This window comes from Aspergillus caelatus, assembly GCF_009193585.1.
Source record: "Aspergillus caelatus strain CBS 763.97 unplaced genomic scaffold BDV27scaffold_76, whole genome shotgun sequence".
NCBI classification, from domain to species: Eukaryota; Fungi; Ascomycota; class Eurotiomycetes; order Eurotiales; family Aspergillaceae; genus Aspergillus; species Aspergillus caelatus.
In genome coordinates this window covers 87527-99767 of record NW_022475339.1, presented here as the reverse complement: position 1 = coordinate 99767, position 12241 = coordinate 87527, and the positions used below count along the sequence as shown (strand labels likewise).

The 12241-nt window shown below is 46.7% G+C and overlaps 4 protein-coding genes across 4 annotated transcripts; 3 read left to right on the top strand and 1 right to left on the bottom strand.

Annotated features, from left to right (window-relative positions):
- Positions 1 to 2604: 2604 nt before the first annotated feature.
- BDV27DRAFT_171883 (uncharacterized protein) lies at positions 2605 to 3187 on the top strand (the record flags this gene model as incomplete). Its single annotated transcript, XM_032075717.1, has 3 exons — positions 2605 to 2646; positions 2703 to 2877; positions 2931 to 3187. The coding sequence occupies 3 exons, from the start codon at positions 2605 to 2607 to the stop codon at positions 3185 to 3187; spliced, it is 474 nt and encodes a 157-aa protein (XP_031928150.1).
- A 2394-nt stretch (positions 3188 to 5581) lies between these two features.
- BDV27DRAFT_171881 (uncharacterized protein) lies at positions 5582 to 7471 on the top strand (the record flags this gene model as incomplete). Its single annotated transcript, XM_032075716.1, has 2 exons — positions 5582 to 7313; positions 7364 to 7471. The coding sequence occupies exons 1-2, from the start codon at positions 5799 to 5801 to the stop codon at positions 7469 to 7471; spliced, it is 1623 nt and encodes a 540-aa protein (XP_031928149.1). The 5' UTR covers positions 5582 to 5798.
- Positions 7472 to 7851: 380 nt separating this feature from the next.
- BDV27DRAFT_127494 (uncharacterized protein) lies at positions 7852 to 9243 on the bottom strand. The gene is made up of 5 exons (XM_032066780.1): positions 9193 to 9243; positions 8787 to 9144; positions 8605 to 8724; positions 8504 to 8532; positions 7852 to 8431 (listed from the first exon to the last, which is right to left on the bottom strand). Exons 2-5 carry the CDS (start codon positions 9031 to 9033, stop codon positions 8027 to 8029), a joined length of 801 nt encoding a protein of 266 aa, XP_031928148.1. The 5' UTR covers positions 9034 to 9144; positions 9193 to 9243; the 3' UTR covers positions 7852 to 8026.
- A 1058-nt stretch (positions 9244 to 10301) lies between these two features.
- On the top strand, positions 10302 to 11950 carry BDV27DRAFT_107787 (uncharacterized protein). Its single transcript, XM_032064449.1, has 4 exons — positions 10302 to 10601; positions 10650 to 10858; positions 10903 to 11301; positions 11352 to 11950. Exons 1-4 carry the CDS (start codon positions 10447 to 10449, stop codon positions 11834 to 11836), a joined length of 1248 nt encoding a protein of 415 aa, XP_031928147.1. The 5' UTR covers positions 10302 to 10446; the 3' UTR covers positions 11837 to 11950.
- The last annotated feature ends 291 nt before the right edge of the window (positions 11951 to 12241 follow it).

The following is a 12241-nucleotide window of genomic DNA, read 5'->3' as shown; positions in this document are numbered from 1 at the left end:
CAATAGGGGCCCACGAGTTACCAAGATACAATGCTTGATGAGAATAATAGATCCGATTTAGGTTATATAAGAGCACTTCATTTGGTATTTCTGTACCAGATCAACGGGGTTTACGCTATCCTGAATGTTGAAGAAAATGTCCTCAATAGACCTGACCATTCGGGCTTAGATTGGTTATCTTACGGAATATTATCGGCCTTACCTCGGACTTTGACACCCATCATCTTATAGCCGATCACTTAGTGGACTGTAATCATTGTGGTAAGTCAGCCCCTTCCCAGGATACGTTTTAGTCGCAGAATCCTTGGACGAATCTCCGGGTGTAACAAGATTCGAATAGTCCAGGTAGTCAATCGAAAGAATATTAGGTTTGTAATACGAGATATATATATATGTATATAATATTTCGATATACAATAATCATATATGTGGGTATCGCCCTTTATATTCTGCTTGAGACGTTCCTTGGTGCATTGTAAAGAGCGCTTTGTATCCGACAAATATATATTGTGTGCAAAGTAGTGGAATTTACGTCAATGTACGTCATATGTGGAGTCGAAGTTGAAGCATATCGAGGATCCATGGTTTTTTGAGGCAAAGAGAATGGTAAGGCTAGCTAACGCATTGTTAAATCACGACACTGGGAGTCTGGTAGAACATAACCGCCTCCGCCTGCGGGCGTTCGATAAGCTAAGCTTGAAATTAGCAAAAGTTGTCTTGAGTCTGTGGGTCTCTGGTGTTAGCGTGGGTTCATTGACCATATGGGCCCAATAACAACGCTCAAAGAGAAGGAACAACAGAGTAGAAATATAAAGGTCCCACTTCGGCCCATGGTTTCAACGAGGCCGCGGAAGGCCGGCAATAGCTCGAGTTACCCCTAGGCTCTCCAGGAACGAGCCTCCCCCTTCCCCCTTTCCCCACCACCTGGCCAGTTGGTCTTTTCTCCGTTAGCATCGTAGAATCTCTACCAGTTTTCATGTGCCTGATAGCTTCGTCTTACCCTCCCTCACATCAGAAACGACAGTCAGTCATCCTTCACCTTCACGTGGACCATCAATGTCGGCCTCAACAATGAGAAAATCATATGATAATACGATTATGGATGACGATCGGTGCCCAATGCTCGAGAATAGAGTGCCAAGAACAGATCTATGCGGCTGGCTTCATACTGGTGTCAATAGCACGTACATCTGACAAATCAAGAAATAGAATGGGATGACAAGTGGGCTTGACTTTATAATAAACTTTGAGCCTCCGGTATCTCGTATCCACGTCATATTCTGGAGTATTCTATTGGCGCTTCCTACAACGAGGCATGATTTTGCCAGCCTTGCTCTGGCGATCCGCCGGGAAGGGGGAGAACGAGAACTACGTGGTGCCACTGTCAAGGGCAACAGAGGCTCGTTTGCATATTTCAGCCTTTGGTGAAATCAACCCGATACCACCGGGCCCAGTCAGAGGGCAGGGCGGGGTTCCGCCGCACAACTGAACGGCTGGACCCGAAAATTGGCAACATTGACTAGTCGGAAGATTTGGAACGCGAACCTAGTGGTTGACCCTATTAACTAGTGTGGAGGATTGGCGCGACTGGCGCGGTGAGTACGCACTCTTCTGCCACACGCCCTCCAATGGTCCGACATGCGCTTCGGGACTCGACAAACTTTGATAACGGCGCACTCGTTGTGTAGATCATACCAAGGGCAGGTCAAACCTTTTGTCTGGCTGCACTGGCCAGTAACAGAAACGTGCTTGTATTGTGCTTCATTCAGGTTAGAAATGAGGCGACAAGAAGGTCTACTTACCTCGAGGAGTGTCTCTTCCTCGGCCTCGCCTCCGTGGAGTTGAGGAAATTGTTGAAAGCTGCACGAGCTCCATACCACGTCCCTCCACGCGGAATGGCCGGAATGATTTCAATGGGTAGGCAATGCGGGATTCGCCTGACCTGACTCGTGAACTATCACGTCTAGCGGACGGGGGCCACGGAATTGCGCCTTCTAAATTAGCGTACCAGCCGGCGAGATTACGCTACTTCAGTCACGCCCCACTCTCGTTGATTCTGTTACCTGAGCTTACCATAAATTGTGTGGGCGAGAAATGGGATACATTGGCAAAACACGAAGTGCATGTGGGAGGCCTACATATCACCAAGGTGATGGTGCGCTCTGATCCTGTTGACATATCATATCACAATGTGGCCAACAAATGGTGCCAATTCGAAGAGTTTACTAATCCCTAGAACGTTATGGGGAAGCACACGTTTAGAGACTAAAGCAGCTAGGAAACTCAAAACGAGATTCATATCCGTACCTATCCAATGGGAACTGGGTACGCTCTGACGTATTAGATAGCGAAGCCCGGTGCATATCACCGTCAAATGTATGAAACACCAGTATTAGGCCCGGATGTGTGAGAGGTTGTAAAGCCTCGGGATATAATCCCTGTCTAATCAGGCACCACTGCCTCCTGCCTCTCACGCCCCCACGCCTAGAGACTTTATAAGCTATATAAGAATGAGGAAAACCGTCCTGTCGCACATTCTTAAGGACTCGCCACTTTTCATTCTTTCTTACGGGATTACATAATATCCATTATCTTTTCGTGGAAATGTCTACACCTCAAAGGCCGAGTCCTTCCAATAATGAAGACGTATGCGGACTGTTACCCCCGTTAGAGACTTCTTGGAATCTACTAACTTCGCTCAGCGAATGATCCAACTGGCTGTCGATCCCCAACGTGGCATAGGACTTGCAACAGTCACTCGTACGCGTAATGGTCAAATAGAAGAAGATCGACGGGACCACTTCCAAGACGATCGCATAATCCCCGCAAAGGTCGTTGCCAGTATGAACAGGCGTCGGGAGGCCGAAGGCCAGGAGTGTAGATGCCCCATTCCCCAGACCTAACTAAACAAGCAACTGATGACACTCCAGTGGTAGATATCAGTAGCGAATGCTCGGAGTCTGACGACGGAGAGCCACAGGAACAGCCACAGGAGGCATGTCATTGTTACCAGGATACTGAGATCGACGAGTCCTCTCATGTTTTTAATGGAGATATGGTTGACGGCATGAAGCCGTCGATTGTTCGGAAACATCATATGCGTGGAGGCTCGGTGAAGGGAAAAAGCAAGTTGGTTAATGGCGATCTTGATAGGCATTCGTTTCTTGCCTTTTTCTGTAAAGATTGATATAGCGATGTCCATTTGGCCGCTTATGGTATATCTATGGCACGTTGGTCTCTCGGCCCCACTGTTGCATATTACTAGACTGGGCTGTCTATATTTCAGACATGGGGTTAACTTCTCTATTGCGAACCTACTATCTCCTACCCTTAGCGACTTAGACCGAATATAGAATATACATATGCTGGAAAGGTGTATTAGTACCACAGTAGACGTAGGCAGAACGATGCCTACATATGAAAAAGTGCGACAACATAACTCAGTAGATCTGGGTAGGCCCGAAGTGACTCCCTAGCCAATGGCTGATTTGGAGTCAAATTCGCGCCTAGGTAAAAAAGGTACACATCTATTGCGCAGGACAATGCTACGAGAGAATCGATCGTAAACACCGTCGATGTTCTCGTACCAAGTGTCTGATCATTGCTGTATCATTTCATAAAGAATAGGTAAGAGAAAAGGGCTATAGCTTCCTGTAGTATTGCTTTGTATCACTCATATGGAGCCTAGGATATGGGTAGCGCTTCCCACGAGAAGACCCAGGGGACCAAATACCACAAGCTGCGCCACCAACATGGCCCCAGATCCAGAGCATCCCACTAAGAGAACCCTTGAAATATGCCAAGGATGCTTAGCATTCGCACTCCGAACTTTTTCTGGGCGTGCTTATTGTTGTTATTGTTGCTGTTGTACATTACCTCATCAAAAACGATGAAAGCCTTGCTGACACCTCATCAGCAAAGTGAAGCTCATAAGTAGACGACAGGAAGATCCAGGGGTGGGCGTCTTATACAAAAAAACGAATTGCGTTTACATGGCCGATCTAAACCGGTATCTCTGGAGTCATTGAGAATATTGCTGTACCGCGTAGACGAGGCAATACAGAAATATTTAACACCCCTCCCGGTAGAATGCCGTATATAATATCGGGTTCGCTTGCCATGCCCTCCACATGACCCACCGTTTAGGTGTATAAAGGAACATGATGCACATGGCGTATAAACCAGAATAACATCATGAACTTTGTGAAGCCTGTTGTGCTAAAGAATGTAGCTGACAAGTGCCGCAAGAACCTCCGAAAAGTTATCATAACTGTTAGAACATTCCTTTATGATCTTTGCCAGGGTCCCTTTAACCTCGGAGATGACCAGGCCGTTGTGACATTCGCCAATTTGTATTCGTTATGTGTTGCTAAACTTCACGATTTAGCAGGCAGTGAAGGCAAAGGGAACAATGGCAACACTGGGCGTGTTAAGTACTCGCTGTCAATACTACATGAAAGAGCCCCAGTCAGAATGTGCTGCCACTTCACGGCCGGAGCGAACCTGGTTTTAGGCCAGGACATACTACAACAATGACGTGAATACTGAAGCAGACGACACCAAACATAGCTCGTTTATTGACATAGACAGGAACTTGCTTACAGTTGCTATTGAAGCGAAAATAGCTCTGAGCCCACCGTCAAGCTTCACGCTCGGTCTGGTGGCTACGGCGTATACAGAGCCGAAGGTCCGTCTTCTGCTCTACATGGAGAAATTCAATACATATGATGTCGTAACCGAGTATTAGACACAAAATTGGAGCACCAGTAGAAAGCACGATAATTACCTAGTTAGGCCATATGACCCAGGGACATGTTGGTAATGTCGCGCATCATATGACCCTATGCTTCCAGAACGCACGTTAATCCATTATATAGATGCTTGGTCGATCTCCATTATAAGAGGCAACTTCAACGCTATACACTGAATTATTGACAACTTGTACGTAATATATAAACATAAAAGGGGCTAGACTTTGACGGTGTCAAGATGCCGAGCCCTAGGTGAACGAAAACGTGGTAGTGGGTCTTGTGGCGGACCAGATCGGTTTTCAATAACGCCACCACGGATAAACTCCAGGGTTCCAAGACCACTATGTAGATATGTAGTGATTACGGGGTAGTTTGTACAGCAGAGCTGAAAGTGGTGTTCTGTAGGATGATGTCCTCATACTCCGTAGGTAGCTTGGGTACTAGAAAACCCTGAGCTCGTCCATGTCGAACCGAGCAGGGCAGATGACGAAGCCTTGGCAATAATCTAAGCGAGAAGAACCGTTTCATTTCCTTAAGACCAGTGATCCTATAAATTATATTGCTAACTTGTTACGGATTTACGGAGATTGGTCCCGAGGCTCAACTACCGTGATTCGACCAGGAAGACCCGGACCCACCTTCTTCTGGCGTTATTCTGCAAACAGTCGGCATCGCCAAGCTGCTTATATGCTGATTGATAATGCAGAGTTGGCTCCACTTTCATTTCTATATCCGTGGTCAGAGTGGGTCAAGAATGTATCCTATGCCCCATTTGGCAGAAAACCTCGAGTCCCTGAGGGAATTCACATCGGCTAAACGAAAGGAGATGGGAAGGGTTGAGTGGACTCCATCCATGGCAATTAACATCATGAGTCCTAAAACTCTTACCCGGATGCAGCCTTTGAGTAAGGAAAATCGAAGAATGACCAATCCACACTGGTGGCTCCACGCCACTCAGCATCATATATTAATACGTTCGCTACTTTCTACAGTGTGTTTTGCAGTTCTCATCTCTTGGCATTTTGACTTCTGCATCTATCCTTCAACATGCGGTTCCTTCGTGTAGGGGCTTTGGCAGCGTCGCTTTCCGCCGTCTCCGCCTTGAAGAACAACACCTACGACTATATTGTTGTTGGTGGTGGTCCGTCTGGAATTATCACAGCAGAGAGATTCGCCGAAGCGGGCAAGAATGTCCTTCTACTCGAACGAGGTGTCGGTCCCACTGTGAGCACTGGCAACAATGAAACGCTGAGCTGGAACCGTACCTTGACCCCGATCGATGTTCCCGGACTGTCGGCCGATGTTGGTAACCTGGACGTCTGGAATCAGTACATGTGTACTGACACCGGTGGTATCGCGGCCTGCGTGTTGGGTGGTGGTGTCACCGTCAACTACATGGTCTTTGTCCACCCCCCTGCGCGCGATTTCGACGACAAGTGGCCCAAGGGATGGAAATGGGAGGATGTCAAGCCGGCGTCCGAGCGTCTGTACCAGCGCAATCCCGGAACGACCCAACCTTCGGCCGATGGCAACCGTTACGACCAAGGTCTTTACAAAGTACTCTCCAAATTCTTCAACCAGCTGGGTTGGAGGTCGGTCGACATGATTGCGGCTCCGAATGAGAAGCACCAAATCTACAGTTACCCTGCCTGGAACATCGTCAATGAGAAGCGTGCTGGTCCTGTTCGTACATATCTGCCTTTGGTGAAGGACGCCGACAACTTCACCCTTCGTCTTAACTCTAAGGTCAATCGTCTTGTGAGGTCTGGCAGTGAGGTGACTGGCGTTGAGGTTGTTGACGCCGTCACCGGACAGACTGAAGTGGTCATGCTTGCTCCTCATGGTCGTGTGGTTTTGGCAGCTGGAGCACTCTCTACTCCGCGACTGCTCTTCAACTCCGGTATCGGCCCTAAGAAGCAGATCGAAACGGCCAAGAAGAGTGGCGTCGCCGTTCCACCCCAGGAGGAATGGATCGACCTGCCTGTCGGTGTCGGACTCATGGACCACCCTATCTTCACCATCAATGTAAACACCGGTGGTAACTATGCTCCTCTCGACTTCGACGGCTTCCTCAATGGGTCCGCTACCACTGACATCAACCTGTACCGTCAAAACAGCGGAGTCCTCACCCAGGGCAAACACCGCATGATCTTCTTCACTTCGAACCAGGTCAACGGACACACCCGGTACTACCAGGGATCCTGTGCGACTGCCGACGAGGGTGTTGTGGAGATCAAAGCCTACATGACCCATGGTCTGACTTCTGCCGGACTCCTCGGTCTGGACGAGAAGGGCAATACTGTGATTGAGCAATCGCCATACATGCGAACTGCAGATGACCGGACTGCTGCGAAGTTATTCATCGACCAGCTGTTGTACGACATCACTGACCCATCCACTGGATTCAAGTTGCAAGGCAACACTAATACTTCTGCGATCCTTGCTTCGCCAGATGTTGGTGACCACTACGTCGGCACCGCCAAGATGGGCACTGACGACGGACGCAAGAACGGCACATCCGTGGTCGACACTAACACCAAGGTGTATGGCATGGACAACTTGGTAAGTTAGACTATAAAATCTCTATATATAGGGTTTACTAACTGTTGTAGTATGTTGTTGACGGCAGTATGCACCCTGATCTCCCAACGGGTAACATCCAGGCCACCATCATGGTTGCTGCCGAGCAAGCTGCTGCTAAGATTCTTGCCCAGCACTAAGCAGCGTTTACCATTGGAACCATTCCTTGCTTAGTGGAATTACTTTTTCACTCCAGATGGAGATAGACAGCTTTTTTTTTCATAGTTTAAAGTTGTCTCTGTATTAGTAGAAACCAAATTGAGTATTTCATATATCTTGTACATAATTATATCTCTAATAGTCACCAAATTCTAGCACAATATGTTTTGTCTTGTTTGTCAACCATAGTACTAAGACTGACCATCTCTTTGATAAACCGAATCGCTAAGGGTGAGCGACGTCGACCCTGACATGATGAGAGCCTTGCGTCTCCCTCTGTCTAGCGGTGGGCTTGCTACCATAAAAGCGGTTATATATAATACCTCTAGTACAAATCCCTGCTCATCAAGAGTGGCATAGCCATCGCTTGGAACCAGTCGTATTTAGCCAGAAACCTATGGTACCCTAGCTAACCTAGTAAACTATGTTGGCCCTAATGTTCGGTTGGAGGCACGGCCAAATACCTAAGGTATTTTGGCCGAGTGGCAGCACGCTTGACACACTAGGATAGGCTACTAATCCCATCTAGCTGGTCGTTACTCCCCAACGTTCATGCACGACAGTTTTGCATTATCCAACCAGAACCACAATCCATTCCAGTTCAGTTTTGGGAATGAATCTCCATCACCAAGCTCTCCTCCTACTCTGACCATACCAGCTTTACCCGATATGTCAACCTGTACCGATCTCCATTCATCATTGTTGCTGCCTACCAATCCATTTTCCCTCCAGTTATCAGACCCGGGTATTGGTGGCATCACAATCTCAAGATTCATCGGAATATAGCTCGTGGAGATCGGAAAAAGGGGTCTCGAGGTCAATGCGATAGGCTGGAAATCCAGTGAAACAAATGGTTGTTCCGGAGTATCGGGGTGTGAGACTCTGATCTGGCGATACGGTGGATGCGGGCAATTGGACGGAACGAATTCGAAATTGGCCAGCTGAAGCAGATATATACAGTGAGTTCCAAGAACCATACTAATTCCCTCTCTAAAAAGAATAAGGGTGCTTACTGTCTTTGGTATATTCCAATTCCTTCGGCCTGGTGAGACATTTTCCGTTTCAGATAAGCTCTTTCATGTAATCGACTGATATGGGGAGATAGGATTCGCACCGTTGTAAACCGAGTCTACTGAGGACACATATATTCTGGTAATTCTGTATCTCTTTACCGATTCGCCATGGCGAGGGTCTTGGAATAATCCTGGGGCCCAGAGGATTTCGTCATAAGGCCCTAAAACCGCAAAAGGTGAACTTCCTCTTCCCACCCATGATATGGGTAGGACCAATGCCTACCAACAGGAGACTCCAGATACCGGACTATCATGCACAAACTGAATCCTCCTTCGAATTTGCCACTCTTTTCAGGATCCGAGAATGGGGCCGATGCTTCCAAATCACCATATGAACCCTGCGGCAGACCATCTGCCCAGTTGGCTCTTGCAAAGGAGAAAAAAACCTGCGCGCGTATATCATGCCATGGAGATGGAGCTGGGTTGAATGTTGGTTCCGGTAAGTCTGAGGTTTCCAGACTTTCGTCCATAATCGTATCGAAATACTTCACGATTCGCGATTGGCCCGTAGCATACAGAACGGACGGCAGGCATATACCTTAAGGTGAGACACTGCGGGTTTTGCTATGTGCGAGGTATATCTAAAAAATTGAACATTGGACCCCTTTAGTGAGCATCTCTTCACTTACCCATCCACCAAAGTCGCCACCAGTGACGTGTCAATATATATTCGGTGAACCATCACGCGCCTGATTCTGCAAGGGGCAAACCAATCTGTGAATTAAACCAGAAGAAGTTACCTGACCTGCACCAGATGTTGTCCAGGAATCGAAACCCATCTTAGACCGCCCCACAACCTATCTTGTGACTGGTTGTCGTTTGATCGGGATACTACCCGAGTCTTTAAAGCTTGTGAACCATCTGCATAACGTGCTCAAAATGAAAACGATCCGCAACCCACTCTTCCCCGTTCACCCCAGCTAGGTCCCCAGCGACTTACATGGTTTATTTCATTGGCTCCACATACCGTTTATAGCGGGGGACAAGATATGAGAATTAGGTTAAAGATGGAAATAGCCCATTACTGTTCGTTGCACGTCACCTCCGAGGCTTCCGCCCCTGGCTACTCATGTATTCTAGTAAATTAATGACTTAACCTCCGTAGCAATTTAATTCTGTAAGATAAGTATTATATCGGCTCATAAACTGTCCATTAGTCATATGACAAGCCTACCAGTTATGGCTTTAGGTGCGCTGACGGACTAAAGGAATATTATTCGTATTTCGAATATACGAACGTGTGGGGTTAAAATTGCCCAGATTGCCACTCAGCCATGGTCAAGATGTGTAACCTCATATGTTCATTCTGTAAGCTGAGGCAAAAGCTCGTCATAATTACCTACTGAGGTAATAAGTATCACGCCACTGTTCCGACTGGCTTACGAGGGTATAAGATAATTTGCTCAGGTTTGTCTTTGAAGTTGGAGGTACTTATACGCGATCATTGTACGATCGAATATATCTGCCACACGGAAAGAATCTTGTTTTCTGTTAGACTATTTCCAATATCATGGCAACCTCGAGTACGGAAGGACTCCTTCCATCTGAGGAAAACTCAACGAGTTACGATCAACGTGAGGATGGTAATGTGATGGAGTTGGTTCAGATTGTGGTCGATACGGCGAAGAGTAAATTAAATGAAACTAAAGACAACATTCTCCAGGAAGTCAATCAAGCTAAAGCTGACACTCTCGCGCAAGTCGTTGGAGCTGTGCAAGCTCAGGTAGCTCATCAGGCTGGGCAACCTCAGACAGTTCAACAAGTGATATGTGTATGTGTGCAGAATGGTAGTTGTCCGTGCAAAGACAATTTCTCTTTGGCCAGGTAACCCTCATACCCAGATGACATTGCTTCGCTAATAGATTGAAAGTGTTCTTTCCTGGATGAGATGCACGAACAGAGGCAGGATCTGTTCTTGTATTCGAGAAGATTGCAGCCCCGGGCCAGGTGGCCAAGCTTGTACATGTCAGGACCCTCGTTTAAACAGAGCCGAGTCATGCAAATGTTGCCCAGGCAGGAAGTCACTTATATTCTTAAGGTTGGCCGCTATTTTCGCCTTAATTCGACTGGTGCTCATGAATTACAGACTGATTACCACCATTGGAGTGATTTTATTGCTAATGGGTTTAATATATCTCTCGATCAATACGAATGCGGTACTTAGAAACGACCAGGATCAGGATGTTCAGAAGAATTCCTGGATACCTATCGTCTGTGGTATCCTACTGATCATCTTCACCTTCGTTCTGCCCTTTACAGGGGTGATTCTACGGGAACTGAACGTCATCGAGCGACGTATGTAAACTCCGTGGGTTAGTGGTACAGCTGACGTCTTGCAGAAAGCTTAGCACCGCGCCTAGGTATTATCCTCGGGCTGATAGCTTTCGCGATGGTATGGATCTACTATGATAATGTGGCGGTTCATCGTCGCACAGCTTGGAAGTTCGAGGTGGATGTGACACATCCAGACACCTTACCGGCGCCAGCATTTGTAGTTGCTATAGGTTATGGCGACGCAGCATTTGCCCAGTTCCGCAGGACACCCCACAGCGGTGTACTTACGAAGTGCTTTTGGCCAGAATATGATAAGAGCTGCCCCACGAACTTTTCCGATGCTATAAAGTCATTCAATTCAAGTACATATGGCCAATTATGGTATTTGTTGTATCAGCCCAATTCGACTGGGGAGGAATATAGCAACTTGTCACAAAAGCATATATTTCAGATTTTCACAAGCTGTAAGAATGTCGCCCGTGAGGAATCAATGCAAAAGCTAACTTGATATAAGGGGATTCCGCTTCGATTAAATACCATTACAACACAATAGCACCGCAGCTTCCCTATTACTATTATTCTATCTTCGACTCTAATCTAAACTTCGAGAAGGGCCTCGAATGTGGTCTCATCACGTTGAGGGAGATGCCAGCCATTGGCTCCAACTCCTTCGCCATTACTGCTTCATTTTACGATGATGCACTGAATGTCCTTCATGTAAACAGCAGTAATAGTGACTGTGCAGAACTTGGTCGCCAGGTTTACCAGTTTGAAACTTTGTTATCATCAACTGGTGGCTATAACTATACCGCTTGTGATGCGAACGAAAAAGAAGCATGCATATCTCAGACCCTGATTAGATATGCTACGCCATATGTGCAATCATTTAAAACAGTACAGGGAAAATCTGCAACAGATATACTAACAGATGAAGGTGGTATCGTTGGAGGGGTTGCATATTTGAGTTGGCTTTTCACTGTGATCGACCAGCTTTGGTAAGCTACGCGCGGTTAGTTATGAAAATGTATACATGTGCGCTATGTTGTTTGCTTGACCGATTTCATTATATTTGTACATATCAGGACAATTATGTTTACTATACTTCTAGCAGGAGTACCTTCTACGGATACATTAATTGAAACATAGTGAGCACTATGTGGCGTGATATTAAAGATTAGGCTACTTGTTATTGAGATGTTTTACTTCGGGAAATATTCATAACGATAGTAATATTAATATTAATACAAAAAGTAATATTGATTATTTTGTCATTTTATTATTGACAAGTTAATAGTCAATGTAGACCCTTTCGATATGACAAACACAAAACCCTTGGCAGTAGCCCTAGCTTCAGATCATCCCTGCGGGGGCCCTATCGGCCCCACAAAAAATGAGCTGCTGGTA